Below are 21,660 nucleotides of genomic sequence, written 5' to 3'. Positions count from 1 at the left end.
CAGATTTTGTAAGAGTAGGTTAGTGGTTACGAGGGTAAGCTGCTGATCTGCTGGGGTTTCTACCTCCTCACTTCTTGGATCACACGTATGTATAATGTAGATTATAAGCCCCTTTAAGGAAGAGTCTACTACCTTCATCTTTAGAGTATGCATCGCAATTCATAGAATGCATTGCAGCAAAGGCACTCACTACATGTTGAAATATAGTTGAAAGAATGTCTGGAAATTAAAAAGAAATGGGTGCCATGGAAATGCAGGAATGGTTAGACTACTTTGTTTTAAAGCTTTCAAAGTGACTGGAATGGAGACAGGAATCAAACCATGGCAATGTCAAGTGGTGTATGTTTGGCTGTTTTTAGTTTAGGGTGAACTTTGTGTATTTGTAGGCAGAGTGCAAGAACAGTGAAATGAGTAGCGTGTGATGTAGTGCAACTCTGACAGAGTTTATAAGTTGGTGTCTTCTGTGTAGAATATGTTCAGAAAGCAATATTTATTTCAACTGGGTGAAAAGAAACTTAAAGCAGTACTAAAAATTAGCAGATTCCTTATAAAAGTACAGATTTTCATATACTCTTAAGAAATTTTAAAATGTGACAACTCTGGACCTGTGTTCCTCCTGAGAACTCTTTGGCCGAAGCCAACACTAACCACGAGCTCTCCAGTTTGACAGTTTTACACCTGGAGCTCCCTTTTCTCATGATACCTACCTAGTGTCTTCCTCACTAACTCATACTCCTATACCCACATTTGAATTTAGAAACCCTGTAAGGGAGGAGATAATTATGAGGAAAAAGCTACAGGATATGGAACTAGATGGGGCCATAAATACAGTGTGGTTGAGTTTAGCACAGAGTAAGGATTTATGTTTCTTAGAAGTAGATTGGAAAGAGAGAAATATGGGTGATTAAAAAAGAAAATATTTGATCTCTGAGGATGCCTAGAAAGAGAACCTTCAAGTTTGAATGATTTGGCAAGAAAGGTGTCAATTATGTAAGGCTCTGTAGATCAGGTAAAGGAAAGTAATGGAAGAAAGTAAAGTAAAGTAAGAAATTGTAACAGTTTAATATATCTAGCCATGCTAAATAATATATCAGATAAAGTCTAATAAATAAATTAAATACATAATTAACAATAGTTTAATCAATATATCTGGCCATGCCTTCCTAGTATGTATGAAAAAATGAATACTATAGATGTGCATGAGGCTATATCTATTGCTATTTTTAAGATATTCAAGCTAAGTAACATAAATTGACCCAAGCAATTTATTATTGCAACTTTACAAATTAATGAGGGTTGCATTCATATCTTTGAGGGTGATTTATTTTCAATTATAACAGCTAATAATATGAATGAAATGTTAGTACTCTTCATATGGTTCTCCTTAACAGATAAGTAAACAGTAAAACAGTGAGCAAATATTGAATAAGACATACAAAGTTGTCACTTCCTTACAAGGAAATAATAATTTGTAAAACCATTACTGTACAATGTACAAACAGTTCATAAAAATTATAATTGCCTATAGCTGTAGTGACTAGTAAGTATCAATCAATTTGACACCTATAATAAAAAATTTAGAATATAAAAATACCTGATTATTGGCTTAGCTTTCTTTCTAAGTCATACTTGAAACTAATCTTAAAGTATTTTGGTTATTTTCCTTTGTTTTTTCCCCACATCTATAGCATTTATGAAGAACCACATTATTTTGTGTCTATGAGTGGGTATGGGCATATTTTACAAGTGTTTTCAAAATTCTACTTTGAAGCTTTTGATTAAGATGTTACAACAAATCATTTTTGATCTTACATGATTGAACTCTGCTTACAAATCTTTCTCATTTAAAAAATCTCATTAAACTTAATAATGCACTTGTGATATTCCTAATAAATTATTTATCTATTTGCATTAAAATGTGAAACAGTCACTGAAGATAAATTGTTTTTCCCTATATGTGTAGACATGATTTTCTTTCTTATTACTGATTCTTCCAGCCCTATATGCACTCTGCCGCTTTCATAAGCACATCAAGAATTGATTCATATATATTCATCAAACAACTGTACCTCTGGGGAGTTGTCTGAGAGAGACGGTTTCATGTATTAGTTCATTGTACTTTGAAAATTCATCAAGATATAGGGAAGTTCATGAATTCCACAGCTAACTTCACAATTAAACTACTTAGCTTGGTTAAAGGCTTGATGTTATTGGTAGTAGTTCTTTATTATTGTAAGCTAAGAAATGATACACTTAAGATGTATCAGATGTTGTGAGTATATCTGTGAACATTGTACTGAGAAATTATCTAGTCATGTCCAACACTTGTGACTTGACTTTTTTCATCTTCGGGTTGTTTCTTTCTTTCCCCCTCATTTTTCATATGTTGGATAGAAACATAAAGAATTACATACAGTACCAGATATGGATGTATAGAAATGTATGAGCTCAGCTACTCATCAGGACCAGAATAAGCACATCATAATTAGTCAGCAAAAATATTTTCAACTCTTAGTGTCATCATATATTGAAGTTCTTAACCAGATAAGGTTTGCAGGTTGACTAAACATAATTGCAAATTTATATGTGCTTCACCTGTCAAAAAGAATTTGCTGTTGCATGGATTTACTTTAGAAAAAGGTCCACATACAATTCAATAGCACACGTCGTGGGTCACACAGCTTGTTAGTCCCAGAGTCAAGCTTCAAAGCCAGGCCTGACTGTGGAGCCAGAGCTCTTATTATGAGATAAATCTTCTGGAAGACTATTGTTTAATACTAAAAATGAATACTATTAAAATGCATCTTTATGAAGTACAGAGAAGTTGACTTTTTTGCTCTAAAATAATATAAGATAGTATTCATCCAATATTACCAAATGCTGGGCCAAATATCAAATGTCTGTCTGAGGTGTAAACTAAAAAGTGCTTTCTTCAAGCTTTTTTGAGACAATTTTGCCTTTTCATTTGGTTGTGCTCAGGGTTTTTCTTTTAATACTAACTAGAATATTTTTCCTATAACAGCTAAGACCCTTAGCTCAGAAGCCCTAATAAGCTATAGGTTATGTTTTTTTCAGAGCTTCGAGGCATATTGCCTTGCAGAAATAATCTCTTGAGACAAAAAATTGTGTTCTGTCTGCTTTTTGTAGGCATAATGAAACACTTGGCATTTCTTAAACTTTTTTTTTTTTCTTTTTAGTAAACTATGTCAGTAACAACTGAACTGATTCACTGATTTTTGTCTGGAGTCAAAAGTTTGCAAAAACTGATTCCTAATATATGTATCACTACCTAATTTGTTTCTCAACTTGAGATGCATTCCAGCTGTAAGATTTGCCTCACAATACTTGCTGATGGAGTCAACAATGTCATTTAGATTAAATTTTAGTTGCCACAGCACATGTGCTTGTTGTTGACAGGAAACCTACAGAGAAGAAAGAGTGGCACCTGGTGATAGGTTAGCTATATGTAACATTTCACAAGTGAAAACAATGTTTAGAAAATTAATTCCCCAGGACTCTGCAGCTGCTATTTCAAGTGGTGGGTGATGTTGAAAGGGAAGTTCTACTTGAAAATTCAGCTGAAAAGTTTCTGTATAGAATCTATTCCTGTCAGTTTCACAGTCTAAACCAGTCTTTCAGTTTAAGCCAGCATTGCCTAACAAAAAATATAATCTTTATGACTAATTTTTTAGTCTTACCAAAAGTGAAGCATATTTCCTGATTTCTATCAGTTATCTTTATCGTTAAAACAGTTGCTGAACTTAGGTGTTCGCTTTTCGAATAGGGTTTCAAAAGTTACATTATGCTTAACAGAATGACAGAGACCTGTAAGGAATCTTTTGTTGTTACTGTTCTTTTAAGTCACACACAAAAAACACAATCCTCTGCTTTAAAAATCTGGTAGTAACTCAACCACATATTACAAAAACTTATTCTGGTACAGCCTGCATATTAAACATCGGCTTTTGTTGATTCATGCTTCCTTAGAGCCCAGAAGTTAGAGTTTTCTTTCTATCTCTCTCATTCTAAAGTAATTTTGTTTAACTTGCTGTTTTCATTTATATCAAGTACCTTTTGAGCAAAGCGTATATATTCTCCTTGGTAGTACTTAACGTGTTGTTTCAGTTCAGCATAAGTACAAGAGTTTTTCAGGCTTCCAGTGATATTTAGTTAATTACATTTAAGCACTAGTTTTCTTCTTTGTTTTTTTTTTTAATAGATTTACAGTATGAACAACAGTTAGACTTAGCAAATCCATAGAACTTTTACAGTCCATTAAATCTATAATCTAAAAATACCTACAGCCTACTAGGGAGAAAAAAAAACTAACTTTACTGTTACCAGAAAATATTAAGCATTTTATCAATATATTCACTCATAGTAATTATTTTCAGTCTTTCTTGCATCCTACACCAGGAATCTTAGCTCAGATAGTTTTCCATGTATAGATTTAAGCCCTAAAATAGGAACAAAAGTTTGGTTCAATGCAGGATAAAGAACAAACTAGAGACATTCAAGGTCCCCCCACCCTTTTCAGTTTAAAAAAGCAAATTCAACACTAACAATTGTTCTGAGTTTTCTCTAAGAAACTTACATTTTTATATTTTGATTAGACTGGGTGAATTGGTATTTTGTATTCTGTCTTGGAAAATACTTTTACTATTTTTTACTGCTTCCATTTAAAAAGTAAACTGTTGAGCCTGTAAGACATCATTGGAGTAATACATACAATAGTATCATCTGTACTTAATAATTATTTATCACATTAAGCATTATTTTCTTCCTGAACTCTTACAGTCCACTTTTTAAATATCAATTTTCCCTAAGAATGAATAAATTAAAGGTGTTCTCTTATACTCAGATTTAGAAGACATATGTTTGAAAATATTTTTGCTGCTAACTTTCTATAACACAGCAAAGGTTCTGTGATTGCAAAATCCCTCTTGCTATCAGTTGACAAGCATTTAAGTGTTAACTTTATGAGTAAGGGGATTTTCCGTTTTGGATTTCCAAGCTAAAGAGTCTTCTTTGAAATCTGGACCTCTATTCACTTCATGCTTGCAAACATGCCACTACTTGTGAGTGGCATCTTCAAATACTTACAGCAACCCCTTTAAATTATGTTCAAAGGAAAATAACACCATCTAGTTTGGCGATCTGACCACATCCGTGCAGTCTTCATTTTAGAGTCAAGCTTGTCATTTTCACAGGAAATGAAAAAAATTTTTTTGTTGAAATACAGGTGTCAGGCATTATTTAATTTTTTCACCAAACGAGTAAGTGGTAGTTAATTTGTACAAAAGTTGATTGCTGCTCTTGGTGCTAGCTGTTAACTTTTGTGAAGAATCACATGTGCTTAACATAATGAAAGAGTTCTCAATTTTCTGCAATTCATATGCTCTATGGCTGCTGATTTCACCAGCAATTCTCTTCTTATTTAGTCTGTACTTTGTTAAGATTATTATAATGCCTGATAATTTCTATTAATTTTAAAATTTCATTTGTAGGGCATTTATATAGATTTTGCTGTACAAATTTTACTCCTTGCAAACCTGAAATTCCAAACATTTGAGAAAAAAAATTGTTTTTTTTTTTCTTCTGCGGTGTGTGGGCCTCTCACTGTTGTGGCCTCTCTCATTGCGGAGCACAGGCTCCGGACATGCAGGCTCAGCGGCCATGGCTCACGGGCCCAGCTGCTTCATGGCATGTGGGATCTTCCCGGACTGGGGCACGAACCCGTGTCCCCTGAATCGGCAGGCGGACTCTCAACCACTGCACCACCAGGGAAGCCTGAGAAAAAAATTTTTTAAATGGTCTCTTTTTCAGAGAGTTGATGGGTGTATTCCTTGTGTATAAAATCTAGCCAAATAAAGTATTCAATCATCTGGTTTCCTAATTAGATCACACGTTAAAGTGGGACCTATTTAAAGCAAACCAAAATAAAGAAAACAAAAAGAAAGATGAGTTAGTTATTTTACATCCCTCCTTGCTAGTCATGCTTCTGGTTTATGAGTATGATTTGGGGAATTGCCCTTTTGATGGAGTGATAGGAAGAGATCATATTTTGTGCGTAATAATAAAATTTATAAATAGTGATGGAGCTTAAACAATAATAGCATTAGAGGAAAATGTCTATCTATCATGAATGTTATAATAATGACATTGTTTTGAGCATTCTGAAAATTCAAGCTTGCCGTTAAGAGCACTTCAGTAAGTATTATCCAACTTCCAACCGAGAAGACTGCTTTCTCAGATTACTTCTGGGTGGTATATGTTTGGTAGCATGAGGATCAAGCAATCCCAAACTTTTGTAAGCCAGATTCATAGATTTCTTTGTCAATATAATTCTCTCAAAAACTTACTAGGCTCCTGAGCTATTTCTTTGGAGTTTGTTCCTGGTATGAATAACCCCACCTAAAGATTGCTTCTGAACACAGTTCTTTAGGCTTCGGATTCTCCCCTAATTATTCTGACCTAACCCTCCTTTTCTACAGTTTATTGGCAGCTACTCTTAAAACGTTTGAATCTATAGACTTAGGGGAGAAGACAATATCCTTCTTACTGCTGGCGTGGCTCTGATTTATAGTTGTATCTCTTGCTAATTGTATTATTGGAGTCATTTAGGAGGTCCCAGTTACTGGACTCTCACACAGTTTAGATTATAGGCCGTTGCCAGAGATATTCTCCTCCACTCAACTTTCAACTTGGGTATTTCATATCTGACTTTGCCTCTTAGTTCCTTGCTAAAATGGGTAACCAACATAAAACAACATACTAGCACCTTTTAACCAATTATCCAAGAGCAACAAGCTTATTACATATAGGGTATGACTCCTAAGTTATTATAGACCACAGTTTTATAAGGTGCTATTCTGTATCATGCCAAGAGTCACCAGCTTTCCAGGCAGCCATATCTATTTTCTTATTTTCCATCATCTAACTTAATATGTGCATATATGTGTATGTAGTATCTCATATCTTTTATCAGGTTCTTTATTAGTTATGGGATAGGCTAAGCTTCCATAAAAAAGGAGACTTTAAAATACAGTGAATCAAACAAATCAGAAGTTTATTTCTTTCTCCTATAGTGATGCACTTGATCCACTCATATCCTGTTTAAGAAAACCAATTCATGTGACCACACCCAGCTTCACTTGGGTTTGGAAACTTGGAAATGTTCTAGCTGAGCATCAGTGTGGCCAAGTAAAACTTAGAAGATTCAAATAGGAAAAGAAAGAAGGGAAGAAAGAACACTGAGGAACAGTTAGCTATCTCTGCCCTGCAAGGTCCAATGTTCTATCTGTCCATCTTTTCCTCTAATATAGCCATCTTATTTCCTGGATCCTTGAGCTTGGAAGAAAACTTTCATATATATGTATATGTATATGTATATGTGTATATATATATATATATACACACACACACATATACACATATATACACATATATATATAGTGCTGTAGTTTAACTTTACTTCAAATAATTATAATATACACATGATTTCGATAAATGTTAATAATTTTATTAGAAAATTCAATCCTTTTAATAGAGTTAACTAAATTATGATTCTAAACAATTTCAAGTTTTTCTATTCACCTTAACTAGACAACACTGAACAAAATAGATGATTATGGATAATTAAGGCTGGCAGAATACTGTCTAGCTAAGGAAAGTCAAGTCATGGCAATAGTATTTCATTTAATAAACTTTTCTATAAATTTTGATAGGGGGCCTTTTTCACTCCACAGATAGGTGTGTATACTATATATCTATTTACAAAATCATTGAAAAACTATGTACAAATGACGTTTTAAAAATATATTTTATTTCCTTTAGAATCTACTTAATTGGTTGGTTTAGTTACCACCTGAATATTAAAGTTTAGTGATTTACCAATTTATATCTTATCATATGTTACTTTGTAAATGATATTACCAGTCCTTGGACATGTTGTCATTAATGGAAAACTTTGCTTGTATCTCAAATATAGGAAGAACATTCTTCGTTTCCTAGATGCAGAACGAGATGTCTCAGTGGTCAAGAGCAGTTTTAAGCCTGGTGATGTCATACACTATGTGCTGGACAGACGCCGGACACTAAATATTTCTCAGGATCTGCATAGCCTCCTACCTGAAGTTTCACCAATGAAAAATCGAAGATTTAAGACCTGTGCAGTTGTTGGAAATTCTGGCATTCTACTAGATAGTGAATGTGGAAAAGAGATTGACAGTCACAATTTTGTAATAAGGTGAGCTTTCTTTTGTTCCTAAAGATTGTAATTTCTTCAAAGACCCTTTATTTAGGAGTAGAACACTGGCAGAAATGTTTAAATCTAATATTAATATTATGAATTATTGAAATCTCAAACAAATATTTATCTTTTATGTCTTTATTTGTGTAGTATCCAAATTTACACTTATCCTGGCATGTAAAATTAAAATTATTATATCATTGAAAGAAAAGATGATCTCATAGCAGTAAGATTCACACCAGCTTTCCTTTTTGGCCAAATGACAATTTTATTAAATATAATACACAGAAAAACTATTTTATTCACGAATAGAAATAATTATTTATTTCTATTAGTGAATGAATTAATTCACTTAATTAATTACATTCATAATCCTATTTCTATTCAATAAATTGTATTATTTTATTTATTCATAAAATTATGAACATTACTATACAATGATATAACAGATATAAGTTAATTTTAGTTTTTTAATGACAACTATTTAGCATAGTCTAAGAACATAATTTAACAAGTTTATATTTGATACCTTGGACCAAATTGCTTTCATCACTCTTTATACATGGTACTTGTGTATGGTAGTATATTTTAGTTTTTTAGTTTTCTCACAAAATTAAACATAGCTATTTGTTTTTCATTGATGGTCAGCAGATATTTGATGAGTCACGTGTTTAGTTCTAGCTTTTGATTAACTGAAAAAAAGACAACAGTAGACTTAAGGTTGTAATGACAACAGATATTAATTAGCACTTTTTAATTCTCAGTATATCTAAATAGAGTTTTTTGGCTTGTTTTAGTTCTTCAGAAATATTTGCTGAATAAATGAAATGTGTATTTTGAAATATGAAATACTGCAATATAAAGATAGATTGGAAAGTATGCTGATTTGCCATGTTGACAAATAACTTGAAGTCTTGAAGCTATGCTGGAATCCAGCCTTTGAAAGTATAGATCTTGAAAAAAATCATTTTGAACTATAGTATTAAAAATAAATACAATTATATAAGTATTAATCATAAATAGGCAACAGTTTTTTATAAAAGAATAAATAACCATGAAAAATCATAAGAGAATACTCTCAGGGAATACAATTCATAACAATGAATATAACTACAAACATTTTGCCATACTATCGTTTCTCAGTTGGATGCAGGGTCAGAGATTGATTTGACATCAGTTGAGCCTTTAAAAACCTGAACTTTTAAATTGATTGAACTGAAAGAAAACCTTGTCAATATGTAGATATACCAAGAAAATTGTGTCCAAAGAGGAGACAAAAATATTTGACAAGGGAATGACAGTGGAAGTGGAAGTAATGAGCTTCAAACTTTGAAGTCTGTGTGAAGTATGGCTCTGAAGGAAGAGTAAGGCTTCTAGAATTTCTGAAGAGATTAAAATCAGGGGGCAGATTAAGTGAAGAGGAAAAGATTTTAGAGCACAGTAGAAATTGTTGCAAGGTGAAGAAGAGAATTTGTAAGGTTGATTAATCCCGGAGGGCTACAGGATCCGAATGTGACTGACTCCTTGTTCCTACACCCCTTTAAGCTTTAGCATTGGGATCTACATAACCCACTAGATTCAGCCTCACCTTTAACTCTGAAATTAAGACTGTAGTGTCAGCTAACACCTCAATCAGATCACATAATTATCTCCTCTCTTTTTTTGTGATGAGAACAGTTAAGATCTAGTATTCTAGCAACTTTAAAGTTGATAATACAGTATTGTTGGCTATAATCATTAGGCAGTGCATTAGATCTCCAGAAGTTATGTTTGTTGTAAGTCACTCACTGGTGTTTGAGCATAATCAAACTTCAAGAGGTTCTTTATACTTTTCTAAGCTATGATTATTTTAAAAACTTATTTAACAAGAGCACAATAGTGACCAATCCTGAGTCTATAATTGTTATGCTCTTACCAAGAAGTATAAAAAAATGAGGATAAGCATCTTAATGAAGGCATGAAAATTATTGCCATAATTGTTTTTTATTCTTTTCCTCCTATTTTTACTGCTTTCCAAAATTAGAAGTTGGAATGTTGTAGATTAAAGTATATGCTAGGGAAGTGTAGCCCATGATTGGGATTCTGATTTTCCAGGTAAACTTTGGCAGGAGTACATTTTGCATTAGAAACAAATAATCCCTGGAGAAAAACCTTTTTCTTTTGTAATAATACCTAGTTTGGAAAGTCATCCCTTTGAGTCTCATGGACACAAGGGACTTCAATGACATATCACTACCAGACCTCCATCCTTCCTAAAATTCTAATCTTTCTCATGGCATCTGACTCATCATCTGTGTGCCAAATATCTTTTCCTTCCCCAAGAGTATATGACCTTTTGTTTCTGTACATGTGTCCATTCTACTCTAGAACATCAAAGAGGACTTTTGCATTAAACCTCAATCAAAGCCCTATTCCTTGAAATAGTTTGCCATCCATGTCAAACTGGTTAATATTGTTACAAATTTTAGTAACAATCTTTAAAAATCTTTCAAATTTCCCACCTTCCCAGAGCTCTATTGTGTGTATGCATATCAGCATAGGTATAGATAGTTTTGGTTGGTTGGTTGCATGTGTAACCTGTTGTTCCCAGTTTGTTTGTTTCCCATTTTTCTTGTTAGATAGTAAGTTTGTTATGAGAGAGATAACTGACACCTGATCTGCTTGCAGAGGGCACTGTTAATTCAGTGACCCCCTCAAGGATCAGATTCACCCAGGTATTATGTTCAAGTTGACCTCTAACTTTATAAAGCAAAGCATTATCTTTAGATAATATCTTCATTCAGCATTAGTTAGATTTTAAACTTTATTTTTTCTGAAAGTACTTTAAAGAAATAAAATGCTATCTTCTTTGTTTAATGATGTACAGAATGCATTATCATATGCACACAGGAATCTCTTGCTCCAAACAGTTGTGCTATTGAGGAGGAGGGCAAGGTGCAGATACATGGCATTATTGTCCTGTGAAGTGTAGTTCTGGAGAAAGTTATTTTTAATATCCCACAATATTTTTAAATAAGCCAGTGAAAAGTGCTCACGTTGTATTTTTGCCCATGTAATGATAACTATACATAAATGCAGACACACACACAATGTCATGCATTTCCTCTCCTAGAAGAGATATTCCCTCAGTGGCTGTTTGTATCATAAGTTAATCAATTAAATTAAATGCTGGGTTTTGTGGGATATCATACAAAATAGGAGCTTAAAGGAAAAAAATGAGGATAAGAAAATCAATTAAAGCCTTACTTTTATTCTCTAATTACTGATTAAATATTGAACTGATTTGTAAAATCTAGGTTTCATATGTACCTAAATAACAGAAAACTGGACATAAGAGAAATAACTTTATTTCTTAATAAAAAATGCCTAAAATCATAATTCAAATAATAGTGTTATGTCCACTTGATCAGTGATTTTTATATGTGCAACCCTCAAGACAGTTAGTCTATAGTTCCTCAATCAGCGAGTGCCATGTTGTAAGGAAGAGGCCAGGATCGAGAAACATGGGTGGTCAGTCACTCACTCAGGTTGAAAATATCATGCTTTTCTTGACTTGCAATTCTGTCTGATAGGGAAAATTCATAAAGGATAGTAAAGTTCTTGTGATGTTAAAGATCTTGTCATACAGCTCCAGATAAGCAAAAATTTAGTTTAATCTGGCATTGATGTGTCAGTTATAAACCTTCTCTCACCTGGTAAGCATTAGAGACACTGTCCTATTGATATTAAATTCTATATTTTATATTTGGATGGCCTGACATATGCTAAATATTGGAAAGAGATGGAGTCAGTGCTGCAGAGGAAAACCGTCACCCAATATATGTTCCAGGGGTCCGAGGAGAGTTCATTGTAGGTGATATTGGATGAAGTTGTACACCTTGCTGTACTTTAGTTTTCTAATTTAGAAACTGAGATTATTGTATGAACTATTCCTTTCTTCCTTAGAGTGTTACAACTTACCTACTCACAGAAACCACAGAATTGTCTCTACGAAATCTCAGCCCTAAGTTTACCCCATGTATAATTACTTATCTAAAGGTTTGCTATAATATTTCAAGAATCTAGAGTTTTGAAGACATAATATGTCCTTTATATATCACTGTAGGTAAAGGAAAACAGGGTTAAAAAGCTCCCTTTGTGCAATCTGTTTAAAAGTATCTTTGAATCCTTTCTTGGGTCTTTTTTTTTTTTTTTTTTTTTACTTGGTGTTAGGTGTAAAATTATTGTAACAGTGCATATCTTACATTAAAGAATACAACTATTTAGTGGAGAAAATTGTTTTGGATTTTGCAAAATGATATATAAAGTGCTTTTCAATTTTCCTGCCTTTATTTTTCACATTTTTTGGATATTTTAGTCCCATATATATTTACAAAAATGTACATTCTAATATCTGTATTGTCTATACTCAAGAATTTCATAAACTTAACAATTGTGGTTTTCTAATAAGAACCAAAAAAATCAGATATTTCCTAATTTTAATGCTGAAAGGTGGTGGAGAACAAATTCTCATTCCACCTTCCCTGCTCTTCTCTTCCCCCCCAGGTAAGAATGATGGGGCATTCTTTCCATTCTCTGGGCTGTCTGTGGATAGTAGGAAATGTCAGGCAGCCTGTCAGTACTGGTTTTCCATAGAAGAGGGATCTTGTCCAGCCTCATCTAAAGTAAACCTGGTCCCACAGTGTACTAGCTTTGATGTTATATAGAGAACCCTGGGGGAGGGGTTACTTAACAGTTGCAATTGGCAACTGATATTTTTTGACCATCAAATGCCACTCCTCACTGTGCTTAAACAGAGATACTAGAAATAATGAGTATGACTTGAATAATTCAGAAATGGTTAACTAAGAGCTGCAAAACACTTTGTTGTTGTTGTTCTGGCTGGTTGGAATTCCAAATTTAATTTTGTTTGTTTATTTCTCTCTTTCTACCTTCCTTTTCTGCATTCTTTCTTGTCCCCATCTTCTTCTAGCCTAGACAACTTTGCTCGTTTTTCCTTTGTTAATCAACATCTTCAGTTCCTGCAGTGCTTGACCAATTTCCTTCTAATTTCCTCTTGGTTCATAGTTTTTTTCTTAAAATATAGGAACAGCAATGAAAGATCACTTAAAATAGCCATTTAAATATATACATATTTATATAAGTAAATCCTTGCTATTCAGATTGTGGTTCTGAACTACCAGCATTAACATCACTTGGAAGCTTGTTAGAAATACAGAATGTCAGAACTTGCACCAGACCTGCTGAGTCAGAATGTGCATTTGATCACAGTGCCCAGGTGATTCTTATGTGCATTAAGGTTTTCAATGTTCTGGAATTCTCAATATGCCTAAACAGTATGGTCTAGGGAAGCTGGGACTCCCCACCATGTCTGATTTAGTTAGCCTGTATCTTTAGGACCTAGTACCAAATTTGATACATTAAGGTATGTGCTATTTATTTATTGAATGAAAGAATTAATGTAGGAATTGAGAAAATTTTGGTTTGTGTTCATGTATTCTTGCCTTAGACACTGAATACAACACTGGATTCCAAAATTAATATGTAAGAGGAGTCATATATAAGGTCATTTATGGTCATTTAAACCCTTAAAATTAAAAAGAAAATACAGAAATATGATGAGTAGTATAGTGAAATGTCCTAGATATTGGGAATCAGAAAAGCTGGGTTCCTGACAATTACTAGAATCACTATGTTGTACACCTGAAACTAATATAACATTGTAAATCAACTATACTTCAATAAAAAATAAAATGAAAAAAAAATAAAGCCAGGAAATGTAGTATTGGACAAATACCTTAGGTTCTAAACATGATTATTTCCAACATCCAATGATATTAATAATAATAATAATAGGCCTATTATTTCAAAGTGATTTTCTAAGTATCAGTTGGGAAAAATAAATAGTAAAGAAATGCATAAACTGTAAATCTAAACTAATGTCGACTGATATTAAAGCACACCTAGCTTGAGTCAAATGTTGTAGTTGAAAGTTAAATTTATTACCACTTTTTCTAATAGCCATGACCATTGGCTAGAAATGCAAATTCTCTTTGTCTTATATAAACAAGAAGTCAAACCTTCCTCAAATTTATCAAATATATCAAACGTGTATATAGTTGACACTGAATAACATATTAGATAATATGAAATGTGAAGACACAGGAACACTACTCAGATAGGAGTGTCTATAAAATCTGAGTGTATAAAATTAGAAAGAATTGTAGTGAAGAGATATATTTCTTCAGGAAACCAAAGGAATAAGATAAAAATGTTTTACTTTATGATGATCTAGCTTCCTAAGAGAAGGGATGAGATGTTTCACAAAAGAAAAAGATGGAAGAATTTACTTACCTTGACTGATAGAATACATTTTTATAACTCAATGTTTGATTCTTCACTGGTGGATAATTTATGGCAAACTTTAAATCATCTTTTTTGACCTTCTATGAATGCTAACTCTTTTATAGAAAAATAGACTCTTCTCTGGGAGAGAAAAAATATGCCTACTTTTCTACATGTTCACAAAAATGGCCTTATTTTTTTCCCTTGCACTCTCACTGAGAATGTTTGTGCTTAAATAAAATGTTTTAACTGCAAACAACTAAGTTTCTGGTAGGGAGACTGGTGCAGGCATTAGAAAGATATTTTAAAATTCTTATTAAAATAACCGCTTTATATTTTAGAAATACCAACATTGCTTATGTGATATTTGCTACATATATTTTCTACCTTATTTTTACTTAATGGTTTATTCATATTTTTAATCTGAAATTTTATAGTTTTAAAAAAACTGTTTATCTTTGTTATTTCTATTGATTTTAACCATCAAATTCATATTCTGGGTAGAAATGAGAATTTCTATTTTATTCTAATGATTTATGGTTTTTAAAATTTTACTGAAAACTAAATATGGAATTGTTATGGATTGTGATGTGAGGTAAGGCTCTAACTTTTTCTTCCAATCATGTCACTCCTTGGAAAAAAAAGATTTTATCTACAAGAGATACTTTTTTTTTAAATGGAAATGACAATGACTTGACAAACTATTTTAAAACGTTGTTTTAAAATGACTATCCCATTTTCTAATTTTATTGATTTGAGTCCTCTTCCCTTTTTTCTTGATGAGTCTGGCTAAAAGTTTATCAACTTTGTTTATCTTTTTGAAGAACCAGCTTTTAGTTTCATTGATCTTTGCTATTGTTTTCTTTGTCTCTGTTTATTTCTGCACTGATTTTTATGATTTCTTTCCTTCTACTAACTTTAGGTTTTGTTTGTTCTTCTTTCTCTAGTTGTTTTAGGTGTAAGGTTAGGTTGTTTATTTGAGATATTTCTTGTTTCCTGAAGTAAGATTGTATTGTTATTAACTTCCCTCTCAGAACTGCTGTTGCTGCATCCCATAGGTTTTGGATTGTTGTGGTTTCATTTTCATTTGTCTCTAGGTATTTTCTGATTTCCTCCTTGATTTCTTCGGTGATCTGTTGGTTGTTTGGTAGCATATTGTTTAGTCTCCACATGTTTGTGGGTTTTTTTAGTTTTTTTCTTGTAGTTTATTTCTAATCTCATAGTGTTGTGGTCAGAAAAAATGCTTGATATGATTTCAATTTTCTTAAATTTACGTAGGCTTGCTTTGTTGCCCAGCATGTGGTCAGTCCTGGAGAATGTTCCATGTGCACTTGAGAAGAATGTGTATTCTGCTGCTTTTGGATGGAATGCTCTTTAAATCTCAATTAAGTCCATCTGATCTAATGTGTCATTTAAGGCCTATGTTTCCTTATTGATTTTCTGTCTGGATGGTCTGTCCATTGATGAAAGTGGGGTGTTAAATTCCCCCACTATTATTGTGTTACTGTCGATTTCACCTTTTATGGCTGTTAGTATTTGCCTCATATATTGAGATGCTCCTGTGTTGAGTGCATATATATTTACACTTGTTATATCTTCTTCTTTGACTGATCCTTTGATCATTATGTAGTGACCTTCTTTGTGTCTTATAACAGTCTTTATTTTTCAAATCTATTTTGTCTGATATGAGTATTGGTACTCCAGCTTTGTTTTGATTTCCATTTGCATGGAATACCTTCATCTGTCCCCTCACTTTCAGTCTGTATGTGTCCCTAGGTCTGAGGTGGGTCTCTTGTAGACAGCATGTATACAGGTCTTGTTTTTGTATTCATTCATCCAGTCTATGTCTTTTGGTTGGAGCTTTTAATCCATTTACATTTAAGGTAATTATCAGTATATGTGTTCCAATTGCCATTTTCTTAATTGTGTTGGGTTTCTTTTTGTATATCTTTTTTCCTCCCTTCTTCTTTTATTCTCTTCTCCTGTGGTTTGATGACTATCTTTAGTGTTGTGTTTGGGTGCTTTTTCTTTTTTGTGTGTGTATCTATTGTAGTTTTTGGGTTTGCTGTTCCTGTGAGGTTTTGATATAGCAGTCTATGTATGTACCAGGTTGTTTTAAGTTGCTAGTCTCTTTCCCACCTAGAGGAGTTCCTTTAGCATTTGTTTCAAAGCTGGTCTGGTGGTGCTGAATTCTCTTAGCTTTTGCTTGTCTGTAAAGCTTTTGATTTCTCCATCAAATCTGAATGAGAGCCTCGCTGGGTAGAGTATTCTTGGTTGTAGGTTCTTCCCTTTCATCACTTTAAATATATCATGCCACTCCCTTCTGGCTTGCAGAGTTTCTGCTGCAAAATCAGCTAATAATCTTATGGGAGTTCCCTTGTGTGTTATTTGTCATTTTTCCCTTGTTGCTTTTAGTATTTTTTCTTTGTTTTTAATTTTTGTCAGTTTGATTACTATGTCTCTTGGTGTGTTCCTCCTTGGGCTTCCTGCCTGGGACTCTGTGCACTTCCTGGACTTGGGTGACTGTTTTCTAAAGATGCAATATTATAAACAACTACAGTTTCTCATCTATCAATCTAACAAGGATATTTAACATTCTTAGTATTCAGCATAAAGTTATACTGATGTTGGCACTCCTTTGAAATGCTTTTAAAAATATAGATTGATACAGCTTTTCCAAAAATCAGGTTTATAATGTCCCCCAACCCTTAAAAATAGCAGATTCCTTTATTTACTATTTCCAGTTCTAGGAATCTACCCAAATGTGAACAATTGTTGAAGTATAAATGCATTTTATAACACACAGCAAGAAAGGATGAGTAAATCATTGTACATCTGGATGATTAGTCATTCAACACATGGAAAAGAGGAATCTCAGGCAAAGGGACCAGTAAGCACAAAGACAAATGCTTTCAATGGTCTTATGGTAAGGCAGTGTTTGGGACTACTCTACTATTAGGTTCATATTGAAGGACAATGTGGAAGGGGGAATGACAGGGTATGTTGGCCTTAAATAATGAAGGATCGTTTCACCATGTTAAGGATTTACATGGTATCCTATAGTCCAAGAAAGATCCTTACAGTTTGTTGTTTTATTTGTTTGTTCTTGTTGGAGTTTTGTTGTTGTTCTTATTGTAAGCATAAGAGGAATGTAAAGGTATAGAAGCATGAGCAGATTTGCAGATGGAAGGACCATGGTAATAAATAAATCAAAGGTAAGAAAGAGAAAGAACACTCAATAAGGAAGATACTAGAGGAGGCAAATGTGATGAAATCCAAATCATAGGACAGAGTAAGATGATAAACTTCAGTGGTAAGGTTCATACTAATGTAAAATATGGTAGAAATCATCCTTTCCTGATATGAAAGGAGCATTAGCAAATGGGCAGTTGGTCATTCCATGGATTTTCAAAATATACCTTCAGTTTTGGGTTTAAAGCATTTGTTATTTGTCTACTATTAAACTCATCTGTAAGTGGACATCAGCCCAAAATATGTACTCCAAAGCCAAACACAATTGAACTTTTCAGACCTATTGTTTTCAGGTGATGCATAGCATAGCTTTGGTCTTCCTTATAATTTTTTCATTAATTCCTTCACTCTTTTATTCACCTATTTATCAGGAAGATACAAAAATGAAGATCAGTTCTTTACATCTGAGATGATTGTAGTCCTGTAAAGAAAACAAAGTAACGAACTGATAATGCACAAATTACTTTATTAGAGGTACTCACAGAACTAGGCACTGATAATGAGGCAGAGAGGATACATAAGCTGGATGGTCAAGGATGATTTCCTGAGAGAAGCAACACAAGTTAAATTATGATGAAAACTGAAGAAGTAAGGAAAGGAGAGAAAAGAGAGTGAGACCTAGTCCAAACTGGATCTATGATGCACCAAGGAACCTGGGTATAGGAATGAGTGGCTTTTCTGGGCCTGTGAGTAGTTTCAGTATGATGGAATAGAAGGTTGTGTGGGTCAAAAGAAGCAGAAGCAGGTAAGGCTGGAGAGGGAAGCTGACAGGTTATGCAGAGTCCATTGTATCTTGCTAAGGAGATTGGATTTAATTTTTCAAGTAGTCTGTGGAGCCACTCAGGAGAGGAATGTCATGATCACATTTAAATTTCAGGAAGATTTTTAGGTGATCAATTACAGGGGGACAAAGATGGGAATACTGAAAATAGTCTAAAGATGGAGATAATGAGGGGCAAAGTAGGATAGAGACAGTGGGGATAGACGGTGGAAGGCAATTTAAGAAAATCAAGGACTCTATGAATTATATAATACATGGAAAGGGCAAATGATAGTGAATATAAATATGCCACATTTTAAAGTGTAACATTTTTTGGATGACGGAAAATGAATCTTGAATAATCCAAATTGGTTCCCATTGTTTCCTCTGAAGAAGTTAGGCTTAGGGGTTCCTCTGTAGAAGTTAGGCTTAGGTTAACAAACCACATTTTTCCATAGAACAGAGAGTCTAAGTGACTTTCCTGAGTGTACACAGTAAGTTGAAGAAGGAAGCAGCAACAGAAGTTTTTTCTCTCATACTCAAAGTCCAATACTTTATTTTCAAATGAAGATTGAAAACACTTATCTTTTTAAATTAAAAATAACAGTCAGTGCCGCACTAGAGTGTGAACTTTTTAGTTGTACGTTTATTCTGAAATGTGAAGACCAGTGAGAAATGGTCTTAATTAGTGTACATTTCAAATTTTCGTGACTTAGCATGAAAGACAGAAGAGGGAAGGTCATTTTAATGTCTGACATTTCCACAAACTACCAGCCATTCTTCAAAGTCTAGGCTAACAAAAATTGAACAACAAATAAAATCACACACACACAAAAACTGGTAACTGTGTGAATGGTAACTATGTGTGGCAATGATTTCACAATATGTACATATATAAAATAATCATGTTGTACACCTTAAACATACATAATGTTATATGTCAATTATATCTCAATAAAGCTAGGGAAAAAACAGTAAAAACTTAAATAAACACCAAGCTGACTTTATAATGTTTAGCATTTTCTCCAGTCGTGGTCTGTGGACCATCCTGTGAGAATTCCTTTCTTTAATTAAGCACTTACTATGTGCCAAAAATATATGTCAAAATATTCTAGAGACAGATAATCAAGCAGGAGACTCATTTATCACTCATGTGATAAACGGGGCTTCCCTGGTGGTGCAGTGGTTGAGAGTCTGCCTGCCGATGCAGGGGCGGTCCGGGAAGATCCCACATGCCGCGGAGCCTGTACTTCCGGAGCCTGTGCTCCGCAATGGGAGAGGCCACAACAGTGAGAGGCCCGTGTACAACCCCCCCACCCAAAAAAATGTGATAAACCTTTAAGTCAGGTAAATCTAGTTTCAAGTTCCATCTTTTCCATCTAATTTATATTCAGTCTTAAATGATTTATTTACTTCTCTAAGCCCCCGTTTCTTTATATATAATATGAGGAAAATAGTCTCTATCTTCCCTTTTTTGTGAGTATAGAAGTAAATGAGATAATGTGTGTGAAACTGTCTAGAATAAATCCAAGTACAAATCAGTTATTCAATAAATGTAAATTTTTCTTCCTTTTGATGGTTTAGGATTAACGTATTGGTGGTATTGTATATTCATGGTAGTAAAATTATATCTGTGACCCAGGTACACAGAAGATGTAAATATTTGCACTAAAATGGTCATTGTTGCTAATCAGTATATATTCTCCCAAAGAGTGTAGTTGAAATAATACTCATGAGAGAATTCAGAAACTTGGATCCTCTTGCTGGTATTGCCACTAAATATAGCTGTGTGACTTTGAACAAGTAATATAAACCATTTTGAGCTTCAGTTTTCCTCATATGCCAAATCTAGCCATTGAACTAGATGGACTCATAAATACCTTTCTGGCTCTGAAACTCTATGACTCTATTTCCTTATGATTCAGTAGACATCTTTGGAATAGAGCCTGTCAACTTGCATTGTTGTGTGATTTTTTTTTCCCTTCTGGTTGCCATGTTCTATGAATAAATTTCCTTTTCATCAGTCAACTTGTGGAAATAGCATTCTCTACTTAATACTGTATCCTCTAATCTGGCTTTTTGTTTCCTTTGGTCCAGGAGTGTTGCCTTTCCTCCTGATGTATGCAAGCCAATGTTAAAACTTAAAATCGGGGGAAGGGTATCACTTCTTAGCCAAAGAAAAACAAGACTAAGTTTCTGTCTGTTTGTTTATTTTTAATTTCGGTTGAAATATAGTTGATTTACAATGTCGTGTTAGTTTCAGGTGTACAGCAAAGTGATTCAGATATATAGATATATATATATTCTTTTTTTTTACATTCTCTTCCACTCTAGGTTATTACAAGATATTGAGTATAGTTCCCTGTGCTATACAGTAGGTCCTTGTTGGTTATCTATTTTATATACAGTAGTGTGTATATGTTAATCCCAAACTCCTAATTTATCCCTCCCCCCCTTTCCCCTTTGGTAACCATAAGCTTGTTTTCTATGGAACAAGACTACATTTTAATGATTCATATGAATTATTGTAAGTGTGATGAAGTCAGGGCCTTGGGAAGTCACCATATGAACAAAATATATAAAGAAGAACCAGTGAATACAAGCATTATCAAAAGGGAGAGAAATTGTTTTATAGCAACATCATTTAGTATAGTTTTGGGGAAAGGACCTTGACATTTTTCTGGGAGATAAGATCTCCTACTTCCCATATCTATTTCACTGGCATCCACCAAAATTCTTGGAACCACAGCTTGACTTATGCCATTACTGGAAAATTTTATTTAACATATTAGAAGTCAGTATGGTACCAAATGTTAATAGTGATTATATTTTAGAGGGAGACGTACAAGTGTTCTATATTTGAAAAGTATTTTAACTTCTCTTTTTGTTAGTGTTTGTATATGAACACAAATACTGTTTTTAAATTGGAAATGAAAACAATTTTAATTTTGAAAATTATGTTAAAATTCTGGAGTATAGATGAGAAGAGTAATATATATGGGAGTTAGGAGATTTGGGGTCATGTTACAGCTCTAGCACTACCTGAGTGATA

The 21,660-nt window shown here is 33.5% G+C and overlaps 1 protein-coding gene across 1 annotated transcript in view; it reads left to right on the top strand.

Annotated features, from left to right (window-relative positions):
• Positions 1–21,660, top strand: part of ST8SIA4 (ST8 alpha-N-acetyl-neuraminide alpha-2,8-sialyltransferase 4) — a 107,167-nt gene that overhangs the window by 7,912 nt on the left and 77,595 nt on the right. Inside the window, exon 3 of the mRNA XM_067731324.1 lies at positions 7,991–8,248. Within this exon, the coding sequence (XP_067587425.1) occupies positions 7,991–8,248 (258 nt within the window). The remainder of the gene's footprint in view (positions 1–7,990; positions 8,249–21,660) is intronic.

This window comes from Pseudorca crassidens, chromosome 3, assembly GCF_039906515.1.
Source record: "Pseudorca crassidens isolate mPseCra1 chromosome 3, mPseCra1.hap1, whole genome shotgun sequence".
Lineage (NCBI taxonomy): Eukaryota > Metazoa > Chordata > Mammalia > Artiodactyla > Delphinidae > Pseudorca > Pseudorca crassidens.
The sequence above is the reverse complement of the archived record's forward strand: the minus strand, read 5'-3'. Positions and strand labels throughout refer to the sequence as shown.